A 17,067-nucleotide genomic window follows, 5' to 3' on the forward strand; every position below is an offset into this window, starting at 1 on the left:
AAGGAGCAACTACTTCTGAGCTAGGGGTTATGGGTGAGCTTCCGTGCTGTGGTTTGACTTGGCAGACATCGTTGGGAAGTCTTTAGGATCAATGCTTAATTTCCTCTGTTTTGCGGTTCTGCTGTGTTGGGGAGTCCTTATCTCCCAGACCCAGGACCACCAGGTCCAGGTCCAGAACCACCAGACCCAAGCCCAGGACCACCAGACCCAGGCTCAGCAATGCAGTTTGATCCATGGCTCCATGTCCCTGCCGGTGCTCCAAAGGCCAGGAAACATCACCCTGGGTGGCCTCTTCTCCCTCCATGACGCTGTTCTGGAGACGGACCTCTCCTTCGCCACCCTGCCTGCTGCCATGCGCTGCACGGGGTCAGATCTCCATCCTCCCGGACTAGGCCTCCTTCAGGGACGCCAACAACTAAGGGAGACACTGTAGATATATACTCAGGAAACTAGGGTAGACACTAGATACCTACTCAGGGAACTAGGAAAACACAATGTAGATATCCATTCAGGGTTGATTTGAATATCCTGTGTGATCTACACCAGGGGATCTAGCCAGTTGTTGGTTGCTCTTATGGTTTAGTTAATAATGTATTTATGCTTCTCTTGGGTTTCACATTGGAGGGGTTTCATCCCCTTCTTCCTCCTTCTTTCCCTCCTCGCCCTCCTCCTTTTCCCTCTCCTCCTCAGGTTTAACTTCCGGACGTTCCGCTGGATGCAGACGATGATCTTTGCAATCGAGGAGATCAACAGGAATGCTAGCCTGCTTCCAGGCGTAACCCTGGGTTACAAGATCTACGACTCGTGCAGTATGCCCTACCACGCCCTCAGGGCCGCCATGGAACTGATGGAGGGGGACGGAGGGGTGGGGGAGGTCGGGGGAGGGCTGGGGGGCACCTGCTCAGTTTCGGTTCCTGTGGTGATTGGAGACGGAGGGTCGACCCAGTCTCTGGTTGTGGCTCGTTTCCTGGGAGTGTTTCACGTGCCACAGGTGAGCTGCCTGTTCTGGTTTATTAGCCTGGAAAGAGAAACAGAAAGGGAGAAGGGGAAGAGAGGAAATAGAGAGGGTGAGAAAGAGAGAGAAGGGAGGGAGAGAGCGTGGAGAGGGAATGAGAGAAAACAAAATGAGCGAGAAAGGGAGCAAGATGCAGCACGTAATCTCTAGTTGTCTATCTTAACTGGCCTGGGGATATGAAGAATTTAAATGCACACATTATCTTGCTACCTGCTAATGTTTGTCTCCCAGGTGAGTTATTTCTCCAGCTGTGCGTGTCTGAGTGACAAAAGTCAGTTTCCTGCCTTCCTCAGGACCATGCCTAGCGACTTCTTCCAGGTCAGAGACACACTTACTGTTTTGTCTTTATGGATATGTGTACTTCACAATTTTACATATGATTTAACACACATTATGTAAAATGTATTTGTACATAAGTATTTGTATAGTCAAAGGTTAGTTCCCCTCATGGGCAATAACTTTTTTTTAAATTCAAACCATTTTAAATAATCTTTATTGTCTAATAAGTCATAGTGACTGGTTATAGTCTCATTGTCTGTCTGTGTCCTTGTCTGAGTTCTGTGACTGTCTCTGCTCTCTCCACCCCCCCCCCCTCTCTCTCTCTCTCTCTCTCTCTCTCTCTCTCTCTCTCTCTCTCTCTCTCTCTCTCTGTCCTCCCCCTCTTTCCATCTCTCTCTCCCTCCCCCTTTATCCCTCCAGGTAGATGCGTTGGCGCAGCTTGTCCAACACTTCGGCTGGACCTGGGTGGGCGTGGTCGCTGGTGATGATGCGTATGGGAGAGGAGGAGCCCAGATCTTCGCTGAGAAGGTTGTGATCCTCTCTGATGCTGTATTAAACATGTTTAACTAACTCTTCCGCCATATTCCAAAATGTGTACATAAAAAAAACATATTGCACAATTAACTACTGATATGAATGAGTGACAAATGAATATTTGGATGAAAACAATCTTTTTAACAGCCAATCATATTAAACCTCCATACTCCATCCATGTGACCAGGTACAGAAGCTGGGGGCTTGTGTGGCTCTGCATGAGATCATCCCCAAGAACCATGAAGAGGCTGCCATGGCTACCATCGTGGCTGACATCCGAGCCTCCAAGGCTGGGGTGGTCCTGGTGTTCGCCCTGGAGCAGGATGCTGGAGCTCTGTTCGATGAGGTGCTCAGGTCAGCCCAGCACCCTGTTGTTTAATATATATTTAGGATATTTTATTTGTTTAGCACACGTGCACACCCGCACAGTAGATTATCAAGGATTAGAAGTGCACATTTCAAACAGTATTTTAGAGTTCAGAGCTAAGGATGGCTTCTGTATTTTAACCACGACATCTCAACCACAATATCACAGTGCATTTCATCACTGAACAGTAGCTCATTGAGTTCTCGATTCGACCACAGTGTCAAAGAAATTAGGTGACGATTTTTACTGGATCCGCGTGTTGTTTGAGTAAAGTCTGTCTCCAGACAGGGGCTGACGGGGGTCCAGTGGCTGGCCAGCGAGGCCTGGAGCACGGCCTCGGTCCTCTCCATGCCACCCCGTTACCGGTCCATCCTGCTGGGCTCCTTGGGCTTCGCCATTCGCCGGGCGCACATCCCAGGCCTCCAGGACTTCCTGCTCCGCCTGCATCCCTCCAGCGCCGAGGCCAAGCTGGACCCCTTCCTCAGGCCCTTCTGGGAGGCTGTGTTTGGCTGCAGCCTGAGCCAGGGTAAAAGTGGAGGCCACGTGGGGGTCTACTAGGGGTGGGGGAAAAAATCGATTCACATTCGAATCGCGATTCAGTCTTCTAGCGATACACAAATGTCGATTTTTTTGGGGGGGTATTATTATTATTTTTTTTATAGTTTTTATTTATTTATCGTGAATCAATTTTTAATCGAATCGTGAACCCAAGAATCGATTCGAATTGTGCGGTACCAAAAGATTCACGCCCCTGGGGTCTACCTAGTTATAATCATCAAGTAAGTCATCAACCCCATCTAGTAAGCAGGTATAATCGCTGGGTCGATCTGGCCGTTCCTCGACAGGGTCCATCGTCCCTCCGTGTTCAGGCAAGGAGAGCCTGGGCACCGTGAGGAACATCTACTCTGACGTGTCACAGCTGAGGATCTCCTATAACGTGTACAAAGCTGTGTACGCCATCGCCCACGCTCTGCACGACCTGAGGGGATGTGAGGCTGGCCGCGGGCCGTTTCCTCTGCAGGCCTGTCCAGACACAGACAGCTTTCAGCCCTGGCAGGTAGGAAGGACTGGCACTGGCAAAGAATTCAAAAGCAGGATTTGATTTCACAAAACTCCATCTCTTGAAAGGATTACGTAGTCATTTAGCAGACCGAATGTCATCTATCCAAAACGACATTCTGCACAGGGTGGGATTTGGACCTTTAACATCTTGATCTGCAGGCAAATAGTCTTAACCCAGGGTGCGTATTACAGGGGGGAGTTTGGGGGGATCTGACCCCCCTAATTAAGACTTGGACCCCCCCAAAAGAGGTAAAAACAACAGGTTGAGGGGGGTCGATACACACCCTGGAGAAGTTGACCCCCCCGATTGTCATTGTATAATTCACACTCTGCTCTAACCACTGCGCTGAACCCATTCCGTCCTTTTGAATTGTTCCTAGCTGCTGCATTACCTGAAGCAGGTGGACTACACCAACGCGTTCAACGAGGAGACCAAGTTTGACGAGAACGGGGACCCCGTAGCCATGTACGACCTGGTGAGCTGGCAGGCGCGGGCCGACGGCCAGGTGGAGTATGTGACGGTGGGAAGGTTCGACCAGACCGTCAGCGTGGGCAGGAGGAAGCTGCAGATCCAGGAGACGGACATCGTCTGGAGCAGCAACCAGACCACAGTAAGACGCTCTATAATGGTCTGGAGCAACAACCAGACCACAGTAAGACCCTCTCTAATGGTCTGGAGCTGCAACCAGACCACAGTAAGACCCTCTCTAATGGTCTGGAGCAGCAACCAGACCACAGTAAGACGCTCTCCAATGGTCTGTAGCAGCAACCAGACCACAGTCAGACGCTCTCTAATGGTCTGGAGCAGCAACCAGACCACAGTAAGACGCTCTCCAATGGTCTGTAGCAGCAACCAGACCACAGTCAGACCCTCTCTAATGGTCTGGAGCAGCAACCAGACCACAGTAAGACCCTCTCTAATGGTCTGGAGCAGCAACCAGACCACAGTAAGACCCTCTCTAATGGCTCAACATGTTTGTAGCATGTTATGTTGGTCACATTTTAAATTATATTCATTATGGGATACGTTTCACTCTGTCACGTTGAAAAGAGTAATATAACCAGATTGGATTTATGATTACACAGTACTTCAAATACTTTAAATCAAATTCTTTGAGTTCTATGAGGTTTTCTAATCAAATTGTAAAATTGAGTCTCGTTGTGTTGTTTTACCCCAGCCAGTGACCTTTGACCTCTTTCTCTGACCTCTATTGGTGACCTCTGACCTCTGTAGTTGGTGTTCTCCCTGCCTGTCAGGCTCCCCTCTCTGTGTGTAGCTCCAGCTGCTTCCCAGGAACCAGGAAGGCCATCAAGCCCAACCTGCCTGTATGCTGCTTTGACTGTGTGGTCTGCACAGCAGGGGAGATTAGCAATGAGACAGGTGAGACTGTGTGCTCTGAACAGCAGGGGAGATTAGCAATGAGACAGGTGAGACTGTGTGCTCTGAACAGCAGGGGAGATTAGCAATGAGACAGGTGAGACTGTGTGCTCTGAACAGCAGGGGAGATTAGCAATGAGACAGGTGAGACTGTGTGCTCTGAACAGCAGGGGAGATTAGCAATGAGACAGGTGAGACTGTGTGGTCTGCACAGCAGGGGAGATTAGCAATGAGACAGGTGAGACTGTGTGGTCTGCACAGCAGGGGAGATTAGCAATGAGACAGGTGAGACTGTGTGGTCTGAACATCAGGGGAGATTAGCAATGAGACAGGTGAGACTGTGTGCTCTGAACAGCAGGGGAGATTAGCAATGAGACAGGTGAGACTGTGTGGTCTGCACAGCAGGGGAGATTAGCAATGAGACAGGTGAGACTGTGTGCTCTGAACAGCAGGGGAGATTAGCAATGAGACAGGTGAGACTGTGTGCTCTGCACAGCAGGGGAGATTAGCAATGAGACAGGTGAGACTGTGTGGTCTGCACAGCAGGGGAGATTAGCAATGAGACAGGTGAGACTGTGTGGTCTGCACAGCAGGGGAGATTAGCAATGAGACAGGTGAGACTGTGTGGTCTGCACAGCAGGGGAGATTAGCAATGAGACAGGTGAGACTGTGTGGTCTGAACAGCAGGGGAGATTAGCAATGAGACAGGTGAGACTGTGTGCTCTGAACAGCAGGGGAGATTAGCAATGAGACAGGTGAGACTGTGTGCTCTGAACAGCAGGGGAGATTAGCAATGAGACAGGTGAGACTGTGTGGTCTGCACAGCAGAGGATGCCGGGGAAAAGGTTTAGTATGTTCTAATACCCATACTACCATTTAGTATGCCAGAAAAAGATTGAGTATTTCCCAATACATAAGTGTGTATTACTACTGAGTAAAGAGACAGGTGACATGGGAATAGCAGTTCTTCTCGTCCAACTTTCTTCCCTCCTCTAGATAATTGGTAGCAGCTGTGTAGATAACCCACAATGCCCCCCTCGAACCTGGCTCTTGTATCTCAGAGAAAGGGGGGGAAGGAAGCTTGGATTTCAGACAACTTGCCAAGCGGCGTTGTGAAATACTAAACACCACGATGACCCACAGACGGACCGTAGCAACCGTGATCCCTCCTGTCCTTCCTGTCTGACCGCTGGTTCCTGATCCCCCAGATGCTATAGAGTGCGTGCGCTGCCTGCCAGAGTTCTGGTCCAACCCTGACCATACTGCCTGCATCCCCAGGCAGTTGGACTTCCTGTCCTACACGGACACCATGGGCGTCACGCTGCTGGCACTGGCTCTGACAGGGTCCTTCTGCACCACCTTGGTCCTCCTCATATTCGCCTGCCACAGACAGACGCCGATCGTCAGGGCCAACAACTCAGAGCTCAGCTTCCTGCTCCTCTTCTCCCTGACTCTGTGTTTCCTGTGTTCTCTCACCTTCATCGGCCGGCCCTCTGAGTGGTCCTGTATGCTGCGCCACACAGCGTTTGGGATCACCTTTGTCCTCTGCATCTCTTGTGTCCTGGGGAAGACTATAGTGGTGCTGATGGCCTTCAGGGCCACACTTCCAGGAAGTGATATCATGAAATGGTTTGGGCCTCCACAGCAACGAGCCATCATCCTCATGTGCACACTGGTACAGGTAGGAAAACTTCAAGGAGTATCTTTCAGAAACAAGTGATTGGAGTTTTCCACCTCTTAACAAGTGTGGCTTTGTTAATTCAACTATTCACACCCAGATTAGTGTTGATTGAGTCATGTAAGGATGAGTGTTGAGTCATGTAAGGATGTAGACTGTTTGACTGCAGATCATTAGGTTGTAGGTTTAAATCCCCCTGTGTACGCTTTGGATAAAACCATCTGCCAGAAGAATTCACTGTCCTTATGTGTGGAGCATATGTTTCATCTGAGTGTGTTTCAGACAAATGTGTGTTTCAGACCTATGTGTGTTTCAGCTTGGCCTGTCCTCCTTTGCGGTCCAGGTGGTGATCTGTGTTGTGTGGCTGGCTGTGGCCCCTCCCACCCCTCACAGACTGATGAGCCATGAGAACGCCCAGATCATCCTGCTCTGTGATGAGGGCTCAGCCCTGGGCTTCTCCCTGGTCCTTGGGTACATCGGCCTGCTGGCCTCCCTCTGCCTCCTCCTGGCCTTCCTGGCCAGGAAACTCCCAGACAACTTCAACGAGGCCAAGCTCATCACCTTCAGCATGCTGATCTTCTGCGCCGTGTGGGTCGCGTTCATCCCAGCTTATGTCAGTTCTCCAGGGAAGTACACGGTTGCAGTGGAGATCTTTGCCATCCTGGCCTCCAGTTACGGACTTCTGGCCTGCATCTTCGCCCCAAAGTGTTACATCATCCTGCTGAGACCTGAGAGGAACACCAAGAGACACATCATGGCCACAGCTGACAAGAGGTTCTAGTCTATTTACCTAACCCTCAAACTGAGAAATATATAAAACAACACTCAAAGGCTTGCTTTTTTCTCATGCTGGGAAAATATTCATGACCAGAACTTTGGTGTTCTGGAACCAGAAATCTTTAGCCGCTTAGGATGTATGAATCTATGTAGTGTTGTTTAGTTAATGCATAACGTGCAAAAAATCTATAATGCAATCATTTAGATTGTAAAAGCATAGTATTGAATATTGTGTATGTCGTGTGATTAACAACGTTAAAGAGAGAGGATAGGGCATAACTATGATGTGGTGGTAGTGTTTAACTGCAGTTAACCTCTTGCAAATCAAGAGGTTACAGGCAAAGACTTCAACCTGCATGTTGCTTTGGATTTGAATGTGTTAGCTAAATGTACACATTAAAAGTTCATCCTTTAGGTGCAACTCTTACTCCTAACCACATGAGGGTGCTGTTGTGTGTCAGATTTTCCACCTGCACAATTGGTCAGCTGTGACCAATCCTTTGCAACAAAATTCACCTTTGGTGAATGGGACACCCAAAGACACAACTACGTACCATACCGTTGCTAGCTAGCTAACTAAAGAATTAGCTCTGTGCCACAAAAAGTTGAATATTGATTGATGGGTGGATGTCATGATATTATTGTTTGAAATTGGTTGATACAAGCTTACCTATGCTCAAATGTTGTTTTACAGGAAGAAAAAGGATTGGATTTCGATATAAGAATTCAAATACATTTGTTGTATTTTTGGGGCATATATGCGTACTGTTAAGTGTACAATATGATATAGGGGATATGATGTAAAATGGTAAAAAACAATTTCAGCTCAAATTTCCCTCTTCGGCCCTGGGGTGATTCACACATAAACAGCGTTGCAGGTGGTCCCTAGCATTACAAACAAGGAGCTCTGCCAGGTTTCCAGCTCGGCCCAGCTGCGACGCGAACATTGATTAGCTGACCCTGATTGATCTGTTTTGGTTCCCACTGAGGTGAAGAGATGACAGGGAGAGAGACACGGGGGAATTAGAGAAGAGAGGGAGCGTGTGGATGAAGGGAGAGGAAATGAGCGAAGAGTATCCTGAGGTGAAAGCTGTGACAGCGTTATGGCTTTGAGACATTCGATATTCGTCAAAACAGAATTGTGAAGATAAACAACCTAATTTACTCGTAGCACAGTGCTTCAGCAACTCGATACATTCCTTCCTGTTTCTCCTCTCATTTTCATCTATTTCTCTCATAAAGGGCAACCACATGCAGTCATGTTTCTATGGATTATGCTGACTGCCAGAGAAAAAAGTAGGCTACACACATCCTTCGCTCAAGTAGAAGTACAGATACTCATGTTTAAAAAAACTGGTAAAAGTTGGAAGTACTGACTACACTTTTTCACTCAAGTTAAAGTGTGGGCTCTGACATAGTTTATCTAAGTAAAAAGTAGCCATTACTACTAACTTTTAGTGTCACGCTGGTAACTGGACCTCACATCATATTAATACATTAAGCAGAGAATAGTACAATAGAGTACAGTAGAGTAGTAGAGTACTCATCATTGATGTTATTATTATTTATTTGTTTACTTTGTTTTGGAAAATATTTTAAACCTTTAGAAACGTTTTTTTCCTCACACGTTTTTTTACACACATGACACAAAGTTTATATATATATATATTAAAGAATTCTACCTTTCCAAACTTTTTGGGGAAAACTTTTTTTTCGGTTATTTTCTTCAACCTTTAGACACGTATTTTTCCACACACAACATGACACAGAGTTTCTATAAAAAAAAAAAGAAAAATAATTGAAACCTTTCCAAATTTTGGGGGGAAACTTTTTTTTATTTTTATATATTGATAAAATATATTTTTCAACCTTTAAAAACGTATTTTTCCACACACAACATGGCACAGAGTTTCTATAAAAAAAAGAAAAATTATTGAAACCTTTCCAAATTTTGGGGGGGAAACGTTTTTTTGAAAAAATATTGATAAAATATATTTTTCAACCTTTAGAAACGTTTTTTTCCACACACAACACGACACAAAGTTTTTTTTACACACACGAGACAAAGCTTATATTTATATATATTTTTTTTAATTCTACCTTTCCAAACTTTTTTGGGGAAAACTTTTTAGATTTTTTTCCCAACCTTTAGAAACGTTTTTGTCGAAAAGTCTTTTTCACACAACATGACACAAAAAAGTTTCAAATATTTTTTCTATATTTTCTTTTCATTTACTTGCATTGTGAATTGTAGATTTACATGACAACACAGGTTATTTATTTGAATGAAACACAGGAAGGAACATGAAATAACGCATTAGCCCACAGAGAAGCGCGCAGCTAAACTAGTAGTGTCTGAGATCTACGCGAACCCTGAGATTGGGGCGTGACAAAGGTACAGACCAGAGCCAAATAGGGTGGATTTTTTTTAACCGACCGTTTTACAGCAGCAGTTTCAAATTGTGTGATTTGCATAGGAAAGAGGTGTCAATGGACTTTCAGGTTCACTGTATGTCCATTTTACTCACCGAACTGTCGTTATTCAACTATGACAAGGTAAACTCGGTTTTGCAGTCAATGACCCCTTTAAATATTTTTTCAACCTTTTAGAAAAGTGTTTTTCAACACACAACACGTGGCAAGTTTGTTTTTTTCTTTCTTTAGAAATAATTTATTCAACCTTTCCAAACTTTTTACCTGGAAAGCCTGTTTCCCCTAGAAACTAGCATGTGCCTTGCTAGGAGGGAGCCAGACAGGTAACTCGACTGGTTGCTGAGACCGGGAAGAAAGCTGGAATTACAAAGAATGACATCACATACAAGGACTGCCTTTTGAATTCATCTGCTGGCTGTTTCATATCTCTGCGTTTCCTCTGTGTTCTTTGTAACAAACAAGGAGCTCTCTGACCTTTATGACATAGATGTTGTTGCAGACCATTTCTAGGTCTTTGATCTTTTATTTCACAAAATAAAAACTGTATCTCTCATACAGTGTCTCTCCACTCAGCTGACTGATGAAGATACATAAACTTCAGAACCTGAAAAGAAGCCACATTGTTGGTAGAAACAGACTTCTTTCTCTCACAATTGAATCGTAGGAGTAACAGTAACACCACGGTCTCGGAAGGCCATTGGCCGACATTTTTACAACACGCTCACATGGCTTCTCCCTGCCAATCACCCCACCCCTTCCCTCAGAATGCCCTGCCCTCCCTGTCTGGTCTGTATCTCACTGTGTGCCATTTAGCCGCAGGCTAATTTCGTCCTATATCAGGGGTATACCTGCCATCTCTTCTACTTCTCTCTCCCTTTCTCTCTGGAAGGAGGATGCCCAGAAACACTTCTGTGTCTCCTCTGTCTTTCTCTCTCTCACTCTCTTTCTCTATCTCTCTCTCTTTCTCTCTCTCACTCTCTCTCTTTATCGATTTACTAACTATAATACAACATTTTCATCTTTATAGTTCGGTGAAGCTGTTGGAGTATAATTCCATGAACAGAAAATACCTGTACCGTGAGAATAGATTTGTATCTAGTTTTATCTTACTGTGTCTGATCACTGTCCATCCTTTAAGTTGGTCTTCTTTTCTCAGCTCCATGTGATGGTTCCCCGTCGGTCCTCTCCCCAGGTGATGTGGCTCTCTGGCTGGCTGTGGTTGCTGGCCTGCCTCCCTGGGCTGGTCCTGGGGCTGGCAGGAGGGGGGGCCTGCCGGCTGTTAGCTAAGCCTGTGTCTGGCAGTGTATATCGGGCAGGGGACGTGGTGATCGGGGGACTGTTCCCAATCCATGTGGAAGCTCCAGAACCTGAGCTGGAGTTTAGGAGCCAACGCAGCAACACTAACTGTACCATGTAAGTGGTTTGTAAATTAAATGTATATAATTGTTTATCAAAGTAATGTATGAAATTGTCCCAATTTCTGCTCTTTGCACTAGTTTTTCTTTCTTGTTAAAATGTTTTCCCTCTTTTCCATATACTTTAACCCAGAACTCTCTCTTCTTCTCCCTCCCCTCCCTCCATCTTGCTCCCCTGCTCCAGTTTCAACCAGCGTGCATACCGCTGGCTCCAGACCATGATCTTTGCTGTGGAGGAGGTGAACCGTAACCCTAGCCTCCTCCCTGGGCTCAGGCTGGGGTACCTGGCCTCAGACTCCTGCCTGGCCGAGGGCACCACCTTGGGGGCAGCCCTGGGCATGGTGACCGGGCAGGAAGACTCCATATCAGGCACAGACTGTGGCACAACCCCCGAGGTGCCAGTCATCATCGGAGACGCCCGCTCCTCAGCCTCCATCGTGGTGGCACAGACCCTGGGAGTGTTTACCCTGCCCATGGTAGGCAGGGAGGCTCCATCTATGGATGAATACTACTTCTTATTTACCCCTCCCAAATTTGCTGGGATGCTGTGCAAAGAATCTGATTCTCTGTAAAGATTACATCTGTGTTTCCAAAAAAACATTTTAACCTGTCTTTATTCCTTGTTTCTTTCTTGTTTGTCTCTCTTTCTGCCCCTCTCTCTCCTTTCCCCCCAGGTGAGCTACTTTGCGTCCTGTGCGTGTTTGAGTGACAGTAGGAAGTACCCCTCCTTCTTCAGGACTGTTCCCAGCGATGCCTTCCAGGCACGGGCCATGGCCTGGCTTCTGTCCCGGCTAGGCTGGACCTGGGTGGGCCTGTTGTCTGGGGACGATGACTACGGGAAGTATGGGGTCCAAATGCTGCTGCAGGAGCTGAGGGGCTCTGGAGTGTGTGTCTCGTACTCTGAGGTCATCCCCAAGGTATTCTAGACAAGTCTGTGTATGTTCATTCATCTGTATAGGCTTTCCTCTCTATCTTTCTCTCTCTCTCTCTCTTTCTCTCTCTCTCTGAGGTCCCCAAAGTACTGTCTGAAGACCTGCCTCATGGTTTTTGTGTCGGTATCTGTTTCTGTGTGTTTCTGATTTTGTATATTCTTCTCTCTCTTTTTCTCTCTCTTCTCTCTCATCCTCTTTCTCTCACTTCTCTTCAGTTTCGCTTCTCTTCTCTCTCTCTAATCATAATTTTCTCCTCCCCTAAGGTCCATTCCCAGAGCAGGATCAGTCTGGTGGTTGACACCATCCAGAGATCCTCTGCCACGGTTGTGGTGGTGTTTGCCAGCTCCCAGGACGCACAGGTGAGCCATGTTAGTACAGGTCTGTCTCAGATCTTCACAATTAATACGTTTCCACTTGCATCATTATCTTGTATTGTTGCCACATATGCATCTGAAGAATATTGCAAGGCAGAGATGCCCTATGTCAATATTTTATGTGGCCCTGATATCTGCTTTTGTCTTCACAGAGAATGCCAGGTGTATGTAGCACTTACCTGAGGTCCACACACAGCATTCTGTAAAAGACAGATCTGTCAATTTCTCTGCCAGAAAAAGGCAACTTCCTTTATCCTGTTTTTCATTCTACAGTTTCTTTTAAAAGAAGTAGTCCGTCAGAACATCACAGATAAGCAGTGGATTGCTACTGAGGGCTGGGTCACCTTCACCAGACTCTCAGTCCCCCAGAACCTCCCCTCGCTGGCCGGCACCATCGGGTTTGCCCTCCGGAGGGCCCCTATCCCTGGGCTGGGAGACTTCCTGACCCAGCTGAAGCCAGACGGGCCCTCGCCCCATCACGACCCCTTCCTCAGGGAATTGTGGGAAGAGCTGTTTGGGTGTTCTTTGGAGGCCGGTCAGGGCACTGCTCGGCTGTGTTCAGGGTCAGAGGTCATAGGTCAGTGTACCTGTTATTGGAAAAAACGACTGTGTTGATCAAAATGAAGCATTGTGTTGTCATACTTTTTGTCATATTGTCGTATTGACCATTAACCATGTTCTGAAATTCTGTGATCGTTTTAAACCCAGTGGAGGGGGAGAGTATGTACGCGGATGTGTCTCAGCTGAGGGCCACCTATAACGTGTACAAGGCAGTGTACGCCATCGCCCACGCTCTGCATGGCATGCTGGCCTGCCCTCCTGGAGACCTGTGTCCCAACCTCCAGCATCTGCAGCCCAAAGACGTGAGCTGACCTTTAAAATCATACTGATTAAGGATTTAGAAACACGTAATGAAAGGAATTATTATTCTTTCAGGGATTATCAATCCAAATTATTCGATCCTTTTTTTATTCTGATCTATTTTCATGATTAACAACCAAATACTGTAAAATGGGAGTTGCTCTCTTACAGATTGTTCAGTACCTGAGAGGTGTGAACTTCACCACACATGTGGGTGACCCCGTCAACTTCGACCAGAATGGAGATCCACCTGCTTCCTATGACATCATCAACTGGCACGTGACCCCGCAGGGTGGGGTGGAGTTTTCCACTGTCGGACATTTTGTGTCATCTGACGGATCAGGGGGTCAGTTTCACCTGGAAATTGAGAGAGTGATGTGGGGTGCTGGGAGCGGACGTAAGGTAAGACTCAAGTAAATAAATAAATAAATTGTGCAAAGGGGAAAGTGCAGTGATATTTTGTAACATTTTGGTAGTATCTTGTATTTTAGTAGTATATTGTCCACTAAAATATTTGCAAGTGTAAAAACTTAGGACTTTGGTAACATTGCTACTGATGCCAGGATATTTGATAATCTCTTTTTTAATGATCCCAGGATTTGTGAAGCTAGCAGAGCTAATTATAACAGGATATACTATTCTAGCATTGCTAATGATGCTACATTATTTCCTAACTACGCCAGTTTACTGTATAGGAGGCTAGCACTGCTAATGATGCTAGGATATGCTATGCTATAATTGCTAATGATGTGCGGATATGCTATGCTAGCATTGCTAATGATGCCAGGACACTCCCCCAGGTGCCCGTGTCTGTGTGCAGCACTCCCTGCCCCCCTGGCACCTGGAAGGCGGCACAGAAGGGCCGACCAATCTGCTGCTTCGACTGTCTGCCCTGCTCAGAGGGGGAGGTCAGCAGAGAAACAGGTACCTGGGATTGACTGGGATTCTAATTCTAGATTCCGATACTAACCAATACTGATCCTGGAATTGATCCTGATACTAACTCTGATGGTCTTATTCTAGATTCCGATTCTGACCCTAATTCTGGCTGGGATTCTAATTCTAGATTCCAATTCTGATACTGACTGACTCTGATTCTAAGTGACTCTGATTCTGATCAGAACTGACCTCTTCTCCCGACTCGGGCCCTTCCCTCTCAGGGTCGGTGGAGTGCAGCCGGTGTCCTGAGAGGTTCTGGTCCAGCCCAGACCACACTGAGTGCATCCCCCAGCAGGTGGACTTCCTGTCCCTCAGCGACAGCATGGGAATCGTCCTGTCCGTCATCTCTGTCGTCGGGGCAACACTAACAGCCGCAACCTTGATTACTTTTATTTGTCACCGACACACGCCATTGGTACGAGTACACTGTGTGATTTAGAACATGCTACACTGCTGTTACATATTTGTACTCATACAACATTTTATATGATAGGTTTCCTGTATAATGTTTTTGTATTTATTAATCTCTTTAGGTCCGGGCCAACAACTCAGAGCTGAGCTTCCTGCTTCTGCTGTCACTCAAGCTCTGCTTCCTGTGTGCGCTGGCGTTCATTGGTCAGCCCAGGCCTTGGTCCTGCATGCTGAGACACACCCTGTTTGGGATCAGCTTCGTGCTGTGCCTCTCCTGCCTGCTGAGCAGAACCGTGGTGGTTCTGGTGGCCTTCCGCTCCACCCTCCCTGGAGAGAACCTGATGCGGTACCTGGGTCCCAACCAGCAGAGGCTGGGCATCTCTCTCTGCACGCTGGTACAGGTGGGCCTGACAAGCTTACAATGTAATGAACTAATCAGTCCCCCCAGGATTTCGCGGGCCTTTTTTGTGATAGCTGCGGGCTAAAATTCCTGATTTCGCAGGAGCTTTTTTCAAAAGGTTGCGATGAAAGTTGCAGTGTTTTTTAGGTGTTTGTTGCAATGAAATTGCGGGAGCAAGTGAAAGTTGCGATAAAAAGTTGTGAATTTCCCTCTTTGTAATTTTACTTGAGTTATTGGTTGAAAATTAAGTAATTAACAAACATTCATCAAAGAATAAACCATTGAGAAATGATACCCTAAATAACCTTACCAACATGTCAATTTTCATCATATCCCATTTTTTATCCTTATCCAACCAGGATTTACATTTGCATGCATTGAAGGGAGGAATCTCCCTTTTTTTTTACAAAAAAGATTGAAATCTCTATCTGTCTGCAATACCGCTCTCGGCCTCTACGCAACTCGGCGCTCTCACGTTTGCCAGGCATAGACAGTAGAAGAAAGCACATGCAACAATTGACTGGTTGGGCAACCCTGGATACAGGACTGTTAACGGTGTGTTTTTCGCCTGGAAGTCTCTAGAAATCTGGTACCTTATTGAACAAAATTAAAAAGAGTGAAAGAGTTCACAGACACCAGAATGAACGCGTTCACAGTATCGTTCATCAGGCAGTAATACAGTACGTTCAGTTCACGTTCACCAAAATTAGCAACGAGTTCATTAACTTTAGTTCAATGAACGCGTTCAGGCGCAACATTGGATTTAACCCCTACGGGAGAGAGTTGTGGGAGACGATGGTTGGTCAAAGTTGCGGGAAAATTGCGGTGATTGGTTAAAATTGCAACGTCATGCTGAATTCGCGGGGAATCGTTGAATTCGTGTGAATTGGTGCGATCGCAAATTCCTGGAGGGTCTGACTAATGGTACACCAAGCAGTGGCTTCAGGCTTATAAACTGAAGGTTTCTGTTCCCAGGTGCTGATCTGTGTGTTGTGGCTGTCCCTGGCCCCCCCTCGGCCTACAGAGAGGGGCATCAGAGGAGACCAGGGGCCCAAGATCTTGTTGGAGTGTGCTGTGGGCTCCGTGGTGGGCTTCTCCCTGGTCCTTGGGTACATCGGCCTGCTGGCCTCCCTCTGCCTCCTCCTGGCCTTCCTGGCCAGGAAACTCCCAGACAACTTCAACGAGGCCAAGCTCATCACCTTCAGCATGCTGATCTTCTGCGCCGTCTGGGTCGTGTTCATCCCAGCTTACGTCAGCTCTCCAGGGAAGTACACGGTTGCCGTGGAGATCTTTGCCATCCTGGCCTCCAGTTACGGACTTCTGGCCTGCATCTTCGCCCCAAAGTGTTACATCATCCTGCTGAGGCCTGAGAGGAACACCAAGAAACAGATGATGGCCAAATAACATCAAGGCCTTCTGTACAATAATACTTTGCTATTGCTTTTAGTGACTTCATTGAGGTCTGTGAATTTTACAGAAAAATCTTCTAATGCTAAAATAAGTTCATGTTACCAGATGTTGTTCAAAAAGCACACTTTGTCTCATATCTTACAAGTCACCTCAAGGTCCTTTAAGTTGTCAAAAACGTCTAAATATTCTAGCCTGATTCGTCCAAAAGTTAGTCTGTTGTATATGCATGACTATTAAATAATAATAAAAGACAGTGTTTAGAAACAACTGTAGTTATTCTGGCTATCCTTGTCTGTCTACAGTATACTGTAAAAATGTTATTATTATCATCTACGTATTACTTTTCGCGATTTATTTTGATGCTTGTTTATTGGAGTCTTTCAGGTATGTTGGCTTTACAGCCATTATGAGACACACTTTGTCTCATATCTTACAAGTCACCTCAAGGTCCTTTATTTAGTCAAAAACGTCTAAATATTCTAGCCTGATTCGTCCAAAAGTTAGTCTGTTGTATATGCATGACTATTAAATAATAATAAAAGACAGTGTTTAGAAACAACTGTAGTTATTCTGGCTATCCTTGTCTGTCTACAGTATACTGTAAAAATGTTATTATTATCATCTACGTATTACTTTTCGCGATTTATTTTGATGCTTGTTTATTGGAGTCTTTCAGGTATGTTGGCTTTACAGCCATTGTGGGTTCCCCATGCCCTGTGACCAGGAAGAAAGCTGTCAGGACCATATATCACAAGGCACACTGCACAACAACCTCCTTTTGTCTGTAAAACTCATGCATCAG

At 46.2% G+C, this 17,067-nt stretch overlaps 2 protein-coding genes and 3 long non-coding RNA genes across 8 annotated transcripts in view; 2 read left to right on the forward strand and 3 right to left on the reverse strand.

Moving 5' to 3' along the window:
• Nucleotides 1–7,532, forward strand: LOC134029672 (extracellular calcium-sensing receptor-like). The gene is made up of 11 exons (XM_062473940.1): nt 1–366; nt 691–991; nt 1,247–1,333; nt 1,715–1,822; nt 2,016–2,182; nt 2,480–2,721; nt 3,041–3,252; nt 3,638–3,868; nt 4,515–4,638; nt 5,844–6,316; nt 6,657–7,532. The coding sequence occupies exons 1-11, from the start codon at nt 92–94 to the stop codon at nt 7,092–7,094; spliced, it is 2,658 nt and encodes an 885-aa protein (XP_062329924.1). The 5' UTR covers nt 1–91; the 3' UTR covers nt 7,095–7,532.
• LOC134029678 (uncharacterized) lies at nt 1,955–6,434 on the reverse strand. 2 transcript variants are annotated; one of them, XR_009931667.1, is made up of 5 exons: nt 6,112–6,434; nt 5,936–6,015; nt 4,484–4,606; nt 3,650–3,846; nt 1,955–3,268 (listed from the first exon to the last, which is right to left on the reverse strand). It is a non-coding gene; the product is annotated as an uncharacterized LOC134029678 (long non-coding RNA). The 2 variants fall into 2 exon arrangements; XR_009931666.1 differs by lacking the exon at nt 1,955–3,268 and having other exon boundaries at nt 3,529–3,846; nt 5,785–6,434.
• Nucleotides 6,483–14,876, reverse strand: LOC134029677 (uncharacterized). Of its 3 annotated transcripts, none has more exons than XR_009931663.1 (7): nt 14,234–14,876; nt 13,289–13,462; nt 12,424–12,796; nt 11,661–12,250; nt 10,634–11,433; nt 9,788–9,880; nt 6,483–7,041 (listed from the first exon to the last, which is right to left on the reverse strand). It is a non-coding gene; the product is annotated as an uncharacterized LOC134029677 (long non-coding RNA). The 3 variants fall into 3 exon arrangements; XR_009931664.1 differs by having other exon boundaries at nt 12,424–12,831; XR_009931665.1 differs by lacking the exon at nt 9,788–9,880.
• LOC134029671 (extracellular calcium-sensing receptor-like) lies at nt 10,661–16,480 on the forward strand. The gene is made up of 11 exons (XM_062473938.1): nt 10,661–10,936; nt 11,123–11,414; nt 11,613–11,855; nt 12,134–12,229; nt 12,518–12,821; nt 12,953–13,107; nt 13,277–13,507; nt 13,906–14,029; nt 14,266–14,459; nt 14,578–14,856; nt 15,831–16,480. Exons 1-11 carry the CDS (start codon nt 10,689–10,691, stop codon nt 16,257–16,259), a joined length of 2,595 nt encoding a protein of 864 aa, XP_062329922.1. The 5' UTR covers nt 10,661–10,688; the 3' UTR covers nt 16,260–16,480.
• LOC134029679 (uncharacterized) overlaps nt 15,802–17,067 on the reverse strand; it is a 3,084-nt gene continuing 1,818 nt past the window's right edge. The window contains exon 3 of the long non-coding RNA XR_009931668.1: nt 15,802–16,221. This is a non-coding gene — a long non-coding RNA (uncharacterized LOC134029679). The remainder of the gene's footprint in view (nt 16,222–17,067) is intronic.

Source organism: Osmerus eperlanus, chromosome 11 (assembly GCF_963692335.1).
Source record: "Osmerus eperlanus chromosome 11, fOsmEpe2.1, whole genome shotgun sequence".
NCBI lineage: Eukaryota > Metazoa > Chordata > Actinopteri > Osmeriformes > Osmeridae > Osmerus > Osmerus eperlanus.